The sequence below is a fragment of the Triplophysa rosa genome, linkage group LG5, assembly GCF_024868665.1.
Source record: "Triplophysa rosa linkage group LG5, Trosa_1v2, whole genome shotgun sequence".
Lineage (NCBI taxonomy): Eukaryota > Metazoa > Chordata > Actinopteri > Cypriniformes > Nemacheilidae > Triplophysa > Triplophysa rosa.
In genome coordinates this window covers 21,788,560-21,798,896 of record NC_079894.1, presented here as the reverse complement: position 1 = coordinate 21,798,896, position 10,337 = coordinate 21,788,560, and the positions used below count along the sequence as shown (strand labels likewise).

The window sequence follows — 10,337 nt, the reverse complement described above, 5'->3', positions numbered from 1 at the left end:
CAATGTTATTTCCAGGGCTCAAGTATTTATGGGGAATTTTTCACCGAAGAATATCTACAGTTAACCCTCCTTTTTAATTTACCTCTTGAATTAAAAAAATTCTAGAAATAAACATTTTAAAGATATTTTAAACAATCAGATCAATAATACAAAACTTTAATTCACGCTTTCTGTAAATCTCTACATTTCTTCACTTTTTATTGTTCTAAATTTAGGCAACCAAAGTCAGTTATTTAAAAACAGAAACAGCAAACAACTTTCAACTTTACGTAAAAAAATAATTTTAATGCCTTGACTTAAAAAGCAAACAAGTAATACAAAATTAACATGCATATACAAATATGCAACATGGATTTTTATGCAAATTGCATAAAGAAAAAAACTCATTATTACATTACAGATTTGGCAGGCACTTTTATCCAAAGCGATTTGCATAGCATAGTATAGCATTGTGCTGTCTGGATGTTTTCCAAATTAATTTCTTCGTTTTCTCTTAATCGCCTCCACCTTATCCCTAAAAAGAAAAAACAGACAACAGAATCATTAGCTTTGAGTGCAAACCTTCAATTACCCAACAGACTTCATTTATAGCCTCAGTGTCTATTCACAAGTTTGTGTTCTTGTGTGCTTATCAACAGCATTTGCTATCTGCAAGCTTACCTCAGTTTACGGATGTTTTCCATCACCCAGGCTTTAGACGGGTCTGTGCAAATATTCCTGCCACCATGTGCATGAAATCTAAAGGGGAAGAATGATCAAGCTGTATGAATTGTCTCTATGAATCAGTTATTTAATCCAGGGTGCAGCAGGTGTAGGTGCGTCTCACACTTACATTACAGCATCAAGGTGGCAGTTTTCTTTGTTCGACTGAATGGAAAAGCCTCTGATAAGCGGCATAGGTATTCTTGTCTGGGTGTACTTTCTGCAGCACGCTGGAGACACAACAAAGCAAATTAAAACATGCAGGGAGAAGAGGAAGCTTCTGCTGCGGAACTTCAAATCAATATGTCAAATGACAGAGAAATTCAAAATGAGTGTCAAAGACAAAGAGAGAAAGAGAGTTTTGTAAATGCACTTTTAAACATCTACTCTGTTGGTGCTTTGGAGTGGCGATTCTACAGACTATACACATGTGAACGAGAGGAAGAATAAACTGGTTAAACTGGTAAAATAGGTTTACAGCGAGAGAGATACTTACACAAAGTCGAGGCATCTGTACAGAATGCACTGAGAGCCAGAACCAGCAGCATGATCATGGTAACTGAAATCCGAGACATCGTCTGTCTGTCTGTCTGTCTGTCGGGCTTTCTGTTTGTGATGCTCAAAGCGACAGTCAGATGAGAACTGGTGCAGGTTTGAGAGTACAACAGCTTTATAGAGGTTGGACTTGGAACATCCCTTGCGACAAGGCATTTGGTATTTCCAATGCATACGTAAACATGAGCACATGTGTACAAATATATCATTAACCGAATCAAGTCACAATGAGATGTGATCTCTGCCATCAGCAAAAAAGGTGCAACAAGGAAGAAGCTGAAGGAAAAAGGCCTGAGGGAAAGTACTGAACACTGTTACACATTCACCTCCCTGAAAGGGAGAGTGTACCATCACCATATTTAAATTTTCTGGAAACTCCAGGAATGTTGTGCTTTACAATGTTAAAGGTCAGGAAATTTAGGACAGTGCAAAAAAAGTTTATTTTTAACTTCAAAAATGTTAGTTATGTTCTATACAATGTAAGTTCTATAAATAGTATGGTACTTCCAAACTTCCAAAAACGTTTACAGCGGTAGTGAGCATCTTGAGATTTATAGATTTTATACCAGTCAAAACAGTTTAGGGTAAGTAGACTGCAATGTTTTCATGATATTAAAAACCTTTTGTTCTAAAGGCAAATGTCTGGATGCTTGAAATTAGCTATGTGGAGAAAAATGTCATTGTACCAACATGTTCCTTTCATTACAAAACAAAAAATATATTTATTTATTTATTTTGAAAAAATAAAGAAAAGCAGCCAATAAAGATTCCAGAATGTACTGTGGTTACATTTGCTACAATTGCTATTATTCTAAAATGTGGACACATAAATAAAGACTCAGTATGTGACACTAAACTTCTAATGTGCAGTGTATAATATGAAAATCGAATATAAAAATGCTCATTAGAGGCACCTCAAGACATATTTTATATATTTTTGGTGATTTTTAGATTCAGTGTTTAGAGATTGAGAGTTTTCTGATTCTATTATGTAAAAACATGCTTAGCGTACACACAAATGTGCACTCTTTAGTCTGATATGTGTTTAGTATTCAAAATGAACTGCCACAGTTACTGTTTTCAGTATAAAACAAATAAAAACTAATGCTTTAGTGTTTTTGTAATTGATGGAAATAAATAAAAAGTCAAAACAATACAAAACAATAATGTAAAAGACTAACATAATACTGAATTTGTCGAATATTCTGTACTTGCATATGGCTGGTTGCCAATTCAGACCGAGAACTGCAAAAGTAATCTAATTTATTTGTTCAAAAGCATGATGGTTCCTCTGAGCCAGAAGTTTGGATATTTCTTGAAAGTTTTAGTATCAGGTATTATCCACCTGAGCAGGGACTCAAACCAACAACTTTGTGGTTGCAGTATAAAAATCAATGTATTATGAGACTATTATAATTATTATTAAAGCATACTCATAAAAGTGGATTGTTCCAAACCACCTAGACACTTGTTCGCATTTCGACATGCTATTATGGGGTGGGTGTACCGGATTTGGTTTGTATCTTTTCTAGGTCATAATGTTTCATGTAACACATGTCCTAAAATCGAAGAGTAAAATAGGTCATAAGAGCGAGAACAAAGCCTTACAGTGTTCCAATTACCACTGAGTAATTTCCTTTAGAAACCACAGTCTTTGCTTTACTGTTGCAGCATGACTTTAATTTCTCTTAGAACTTTAAAATGCCACTTGAAAGCATTGCTTAATACACTGCTGATTTCACTACAACATCCTTTTGATTTAATTACGTACACCTACAGGTTTGGAAAGGTGTTAACCTTCTTGACATTTTGAAATTAATTTCTATAACAGAGACTTGTAATGTGACAGAACAGGGGGTGTCTGCAGAATCTCTCTTAATGCTGTTTTCTGTCATCAGACTGATTCAAGCTGTGATAAGAGATCAGAGATGAGTGATCAGGGTTAGATATCCTGGAAATGCGATGCCTTTTGAACACATGTTTATATGATTTTCTGTTTAACATGCTTTGAAAGTATATAGAACGTTCAATTTAAGGAGTTCGGAAATGTTTAGAATTAACAAAAAAGATTGCCAGAAATTTAAGATTGATTAAGCGGAGTGTCTATTATATTAACATGTTATCAGAGATTGTGATCAGATTAAAGAAGATGTGATGAATCTTTGATATACTGCCAGTAAAGATGTATACAGCCTCGGAAAAAAATAGGAGATCATTTCAGAGACCGTTTATCTGATTTTACTATAAATAAGGTATGTTTAGGTAAAATGGTCATTTTTGTTTCATTCAAACTACTAATATTTTTACCAAATTATAAATTAAAATATTGTTTCTATTTGTATTTATTTGCAGAAAAGGAAAACTGGAGATACAGGTCAAAATAACAGAAAAGATGCTCTGTGTTTTTCAGACCTCAAATACTGCAAAGACAACACGTTCATATTTACTTTTAAGCAAAACAACAGTAATATGTACATTTAGGAAAAGTTCAAAAATATTTTTATGTAATAACAGAACCTCGATTTCTATCACAGTTTTCATGTGTCATTCTGTCAGTCTTTCACATTGCTTTTGGACTCTTGAGGTTTGATTTAGTTTAAATTAATTTACATTTATTAAATTAAACAGAAATTGGACTAGAATGGCCATAATTCATCTAGAAATGCTGATTAAATTAAAATTTGAATAACGGCTATATCTCTGACCCCAGTGGTCTACATCTGCTTCTCATATACAGTATAATGTGCTTTTTAAAGTATTTTCAAAACGTTAACCGCATACCTTAATGCTTTACAACTTGAACATACTGTAAGCATGTTGCTTCAAAAGTGCTTTTGCAATTGATCTGAGTGATCATGGTATGGATTAAATATGACTAAAACAAATGATTATTTTAAAACAACTGATTGGGTACGGTTTCCAAAAAAATAAGGTTTTACCTGTCAACTGTTTTGTGTAACACTTTAAATACTATAGGAATTGTACAGTAGGCCTATACAATTTAAAGAAAGGAATGATAACAATAACAATATTGTTGACATTTACTAAAGATTATTATAGGTTCAATATAAATGATTTTTTAACCTATACACATTTAAATTATTTAAATTGTATTATTTTACAAATTGTCTCAATTCTGGCATAAGATGTATGAATAATAACGATTATATAATAATAATAATAATACTCATCATTATAAGAATAATAATAGTAATCTTTTATCTTTAAATATTATAGCAATATCATCAATAATAAGATGAATAGATTTTCAAAATGCACTTGATAAAATATTTCTAAAAATGGAACATCCCACTTGATAACACACCTTTCCCTGACCTACAAACATTTACACCAAATTCCCCCTTCCTTCCACCCTCCAATTCCGCTTAAATGTGGTCCACAAATTCCCCCCATGCACATGTATATATTGTAGCTTCTTGGGATGTCAAATAATGTGGACACATATTAGACACATAAACTGTAGTTCTTTCTGTACAACTGTCAAAGTTGTCATATAATTTTGCAATCTCAGTTTTCTTTTCATTAAGTGACTTTTTATCCTTCAATGATGAATAGACTTTTCCTGACATCATCAACACTGCTGTTGTTGCTGTGCGTCTGTGTCACCTTGTGTCAAAGCGGTAGGTGAAAATATGATTTTTATCATTATAGCTTTCTGTATTTACTGAATGCTTCGAGTTTACATGAAATGTATACCTTTAATGCTTGTAAATCTTCACGACAGGGACTGACAGAAACAGGACACTTCATAAGTGCTTTTACGATTGTTATGATCAATTAAAATGACAGAACATGGATTATAATCAAGTTAATCTCAGATTTATCTCACCCATTGCACTGAACATCGCAAACCTAATGAATATGGTTCAGATTTTACAGCTGCATAAATGGCCAGTAGGTGGAGTTTTAAAATATTGTCATATTTTCCTCTAGAGGAAAACAGAGTGCTACTATTTATTTTGTGGAACATAAGACACATCTTGACGATTCATACATTCAGTTCTTTTCAGTATAGTGGCATAGTTGGCATCTGTCAAACTGCAAAAACCACCATAAAAAAACCACTCCATAGAACTTGCATGTGTGTTTGAAAAAGCAGGCATGAGAATGAAATCTTTAAATAAAACTATAGGTCAGATTAGGTGTCATGAAACAAAGAGAAATGAGATTGTATTTGTTGTGTTATAAGGTCCAGTACGATGCTGTACCAAATATTCGACACAATCTCTTCCTCTCCGGCGGCTAAAAGATTACAAACTGCAAGATGTCACCATGACATGCAACATAGAGGCTGTCGTGTAAGTAAAAATCAATTTATGTGCAGATTCCTATATTAAAGTTATAGCTGTCTGTTTGTGTATTCTTCACCTATACTTTGTAAATGTTTGTGTGGTTGTTGTATATATGATATTTGATCCTGCTCTTTATTTTTCATTTCTAAAGTTTTACTACTGTGAAGGACAAACACATCTGTGCTAACCCAAAAGACCAGTGGGTTCAGAAAGCTATATTATATATCCAGTAAGTTAGGCATCACAAACACTTACTTTATGTGTTTCTTATTTCATTTAAAAACAGTGCATGTAGCAACACACTGTAAACTACTTGTAAATACTTGTTTATTCATACATTTGTTGTCTTTTGTCTCTTTACAGGAAAACAAAAAAGTCAGAATAATGTACACACCAGATCTGCCTCAAACTGAGCTGAATGTACTTGACAAACCGAAATAAAAAATATTTTGTAATTAATTAATTAATTCATTAAAGGAATTTATCTAGAGCCTGTGAGGATTTCTTCATCTTTTTCCATGAGTTTTGTACCTCTTATATTGAAAGTATGGGTGCACTTGAAGCTCCTTCGGTTCTTACCTTCATTCTTATTTTGCTCTGACATTTTAATTGATTCCACCTGGAAAAGATGTAAACAATCCTAGGCAGAAGTAACAAAACACCTTTTGAACTGAATTAAAAACAAATGTAAATGTTGTTTGTAAAAAAAATTTGTAAAAAAATGTTCGTCCACTTAATAAATACACACATATCTCTCTTCTGCGACAAAATGACTGGCCACTATGTCACATTTTCATTGGCATTTATTAAATAAACCTAGGCCAGTTACAATGCTGTAAGTTACGTTGGCCGCTAGACGTCAGTGTTTCATTAGTTATTTGTTTAATGAATCAAATTCAAAGAAACGTCACTGAAACGGAATTGATGGTTACAATGAATTTTGGGAACTATATTGGAATCTGTGGGTCCATAGATGAGAATATTTAAAAGGCCTGTTACTATAAATAATCAAAAATAAATAAATGAATATAAAGTTTATAAGGGTTTTCGGGGACGGTGTCCTCCGGAGGTCGCATTTGTCGACAACTTACGTCATCGAGGTTGTCTCATTTCAGTAAAAAAAACAATATGAAATTAACATTTAATTCTCTGAAAGCGTAACGATTGTAGTTTCATTCTTACCTTGAAATGTAACGGTTGCTTTTCTCAAATAAAACCTGAAATAATAAACATCCCTGGCGCGAGCGCCCGCCCAAAACACAATTTCCCACAAAGCCTTGCGCAACCGACGTTTCACAAGCCAACATGGCGGAAAGCAGCGGCGTAACGCTTAACGAAAATGTGCCTGTTTTTGAATACACAGACGTGAGCTCCAAAGAGTTTCACATCGGTGCTTTTAGAGATTTATGGCTGAATGCGTTAAACCTGGATGTGTATTCATACAGCGACACGAGTCCAGAGATACGAGACGTGCAGCTTATTGAAGAGATGGGCATTGAACCTGAAACCCTGGAGGAACTGAAGAACATGTGCAGCGTTGAGTCTCTGAGAAGTGAACATGAAGACACAGACACCGTGCCAGCAGATCCTCAGCTCTCCACTTTGAAACTGCGCAAGAGAAGACAAGAATATAAAGAATCTCTGACCAGGGACCACATTGACAGACATGAAGCTTACGCCAATGAATTGGAGATGATATGTGTGGGTAAGAAGCCAGAAGACCTAGGAGATCTAGTCCCCGAGGGAGAGTTAATCCTGACTTTTAACGTGTTGTATCCCGTGCTGTTTCAGCGGTTCAAGCATGTTAGAGCATATCAGACGCTGAACGTGTTGGGCTCTCAGAAGTTGACCGAGCTTAAAGATGCCATCTGCTGCGTCAGCGATCTCCAGGTGTTTGGAGAGTTCAGCAACAATCCAGACACGGTGCCGCAATTCATCAGCAAGGATCATTACAAGTCGGCTTTCTTCTTCTTCAACGGGACTTTCTACAACGACACGCGCTTCCCAGAATGCCGAGACATCAGCGCCACAACAATCGACTGGGCCAAAACCAGAGACTTTACGGAATTTGAGACCGCTAAGATGGAGGACACTTGTTTCCACGACCTGAAGATGAAAGTGGGGTTTCCGTATTACTACACCCACCAGGGTGACTGCGAGCATGTTGTTATCCTCACCGACATCAGACTGGTCCATCAGGATGATTGTCTGGACAAGAAACTCTACCCGCTCATCACACACAAGCACAGGGTCGTGACTCGGAAGTGCTCGGTGTGTCATACCTACATCAGCAGATGGGTTACAACTAATGATGCTCTGGCCCCCACAGACCCCTGTCTGTTTTGTGAGCAGTGCTTTCGATTGTTTCACTACGACGATAAATTAAACAAAGTAGGAGATTTCCTGGCCTACGCCTATGTCGATCCCGGCACGTTTAACTGATCCTTTAACACAACTGTGTTCTCCAGATGTCATTGTTGCACTGTGTCACTGAAGATTTTTCGTGACACTTCACCTAGCAATGTTAGAAAAGTAAAACATTTGTACTGTTAAGTGCCACTTTATATGATAAGTTATCAGTTTTTGTGTAAATTAAATACTGTTAAGACTTGAAGCGCAAAGAATGCATGTCGATTATTATGTTTATTGTGAGAGAAGTGTTTTCTTAAATGATTTTTTCTTATTAATATGCATGCCAAGGGCATCCTATGTTATGTTCTGAATCAAAGTCTGACAAGTTATGATAAGTTCATTAAACTTATGACAACAAATATGATGGGATTTTGAGATAAGATGGTAATGTAATACAGCCCATTGTTCTTTATTGTTATTTTTTATAAATGGTTTAAATGAGATCTGTCCACCAGCGTTTTTGTAATATGAATGATCATAAATGGAATGACAATGTTTTAGCTATTTGTATAAAATAATACAATCTTTTTATGATTTAAAGGCATAGTTAACTCAGAAATGAAAATTGTGTCATGAATTGCTCCCCCTCTATTTGTTCTAAACCTGTATAAATGTCTTTGTTCGCTTAAACGCAAAGATATTTGGAAGAATGCTAGCAACTGACAGTTCTGAGGCATCATTGACTACCATAGTAGGAAAAATTGAAATGGCAGTCAAAGGTGCCCCAGAACGGTTTGCTTTTCTAAATTCCTCATAATATCTTGTTTTGTGTTCAACAGAACAGCAAAAAATATACAATAATTTGTCCTACTATGTTTTTCAATGTGTCCCAGAAATGTCAGTTGCTAACATTTTCCCAAATGTCTTTTTTTGTGTTCAACTGAACAAAGACATTTATACAGGTTTTAAACAACTTGAGGGTGAGTAATTCATGACAGACGTTTCATTTTTGCGTGAACTATCCCTTTAAGGTACACTTAGTATTTTTAGTATTTTTTAGTAATGATCACACACAAAAAATATAAACAAAAGCCAGAAGACCCCAACACTCATTGCAACCTGTTTAAACAAAGACTATGTTTAAAATGATGTACCATTATGTTTAATGGCCTAAAAAGCTATTTGCAGCAGAAAACATGACCAGAAAAACTACGCTTGACTGCCAAGTTTATCTATTTGTTGTGCCTTATAGTGACAAAACGTTGGCCTGATCTTGTCCATTATTTATAGCTACTTTTAAATGAGATATGGTGCGACCATTAATTCTTACAAGTTCCAACCAAAAATCAGTTAATAAATACGTTCTTTATAGCATAGTACTAAAAATTGGCATACATCAAACCACTGGCATGCAAAGGATTTAATAGATCATTAGATCATCAATCCATACAAAACAATCAGGATGTTTCATATTGCTGATATATCTGATTAAAATGTAACATATGTGGATAATATTGATTGATTTACAAGATTGTAGTTAGCATTAGAAAGATTCAAGCAGGCCATTTTTAAATGCAATAATTAAAATTTCAATGTCACAGGAACATCTTTCAATTACGTTACGTTGTTTATTAGAAACATTTTATAGGTAAACATGAGAAGCAGATTCTTGCAAGTAATAATGAAATGATCATACAAGGCTTTTATTGTACCTCTGTCATAATTAGATTTATCAATGGCACGTTTTCAAACAACTTCCCAGGGTGTAGTTTGTGCTAGTTCACTATCGTATGAATCGTTTAGGAAAAAGCTGATCTGGACTTCAGGAGCAATCGGCAAATTTGACTCGTGTTCATAAATATCATAATCCTTGATGCAATGTCCTACCACTTTTTCAAAATTTATCACATACTGATAGGCATCATATCTGCCAATGGGATTTTGAAAACGATTGTAAAACCCCACCCATGAGGAGGCGAAGTCATATTGCCATTCACTGAAGGTCTTCTTGATGTAGAGCCGAGCACAAGCTTTACCGTATTTCTCGTAGAGCTGCAGACTTGCTTCAAACCCTTTTATTTTAGTAGGCATGACTCTGTTGAGGTCATCAAATTCCGGTCCATAATTGTACTCTTGATCAGGCGAGTATGACCAGACATCAGGTCGATCAGGATTCAGATGCTTACAGTCTGATGGTGATGCCGTCGCTTTTTCAGCAGGCTGCCAGGGTGTAGTTTTTGCTAGTTCACTAGTATATGCATTGTTTAGGAAAAAGCGGATCTGAACTCCAGGAAAGATTGGCGAATTTGACTGGTATTCATAAATATCATAACACGCTCTGCTATGTCCTTCCACTTTCGGAATGTTTTTAACATACTCATATTTGATATAACTTTCATTGGGATCTTGCGAACT

At 35.1% G+C, this 10,337-nt stretch overlaps 2 protein-coding genes across 2 annotated transcripts; one reads left to right on the top strand and one right to left on the bottom strand.

Moving 5' to 3' along the window:
* Window positions 1-264: 264 nt before the first annotated feature.
* ccl20a.3 (chemokine (C-C motif) ligand 20a, duplicate 3) lies at window positions 265-1,627 on the bottom strand. The gene is made up of 4 exons (XM_057335120.1): window positions 1,199-1,627; window positions 833-932; window positions 661-738; window positions 265-514 (listed from the first exon to the last, which is right to left on the bottom strand). Exons 1-4 carry the CDS (start codon window positions 1,503-1,505, stop codon window positions 475-477), a joined length of 525 nt encoding a protein of 174 aa, XP_057191103.1. The 5' UTR covers window positions 1,506-1,627; the 3' UTR covers window positions 265-474.
* Window positions 1,628-5,805: 4,178 nt separating this feature from the next.
* snapc3 (small nuclear RNA activating complex, polypeptide 3) lies at window positions 5,806-8,459 on the top strand. Its single transcript, XM_057335074.1, has one exon. It carries the CDS (start codon window positions 6,876-6,878, stop codon window positions 8,010-8,012), a length of 1,137 nt encoding a protein of 378 aa, XP_057191057.1. The 5' UTR covers window positions 5,806-6,875; the 3' UTR covers window positions 8,013-8,459.
* Window positions 8,460-10,337: the final 1,878 nt, after the last annotated feature.

Excerpts from the sequence above, each read along its gene's own strand:
- snapc3 (XM_057335074.1), top strand. The coding sequence starts at position 6,876 with ATGGCGGAAAGCAGCGGCGTAACGCTTAACGAAAATGTGCCTGTTTTT.
- ccl20a.3 (XM_057335120.1), bottom strand. The coding sequence starts at position 1,505 with ATGGCAGAGATCACATCTCATTGTGACTTGATTCGGTTAATGATATAT. Across the intron at positions 933-1,198 it reads TACAGATGCCTCGACTTTGT|CGTGCTGCAGAAAGTACACC; the intron begins GTAAGTATCTCT and ends TTGTGTCTCCAG. Across the intron at positions 739-832 it reads TGCCACCTTGATGCTGTAAT|ATTTCATGCACATGGTGGCA; the intron begins GTAAGTGTGAGA and ends CTTCCCCTTTAG.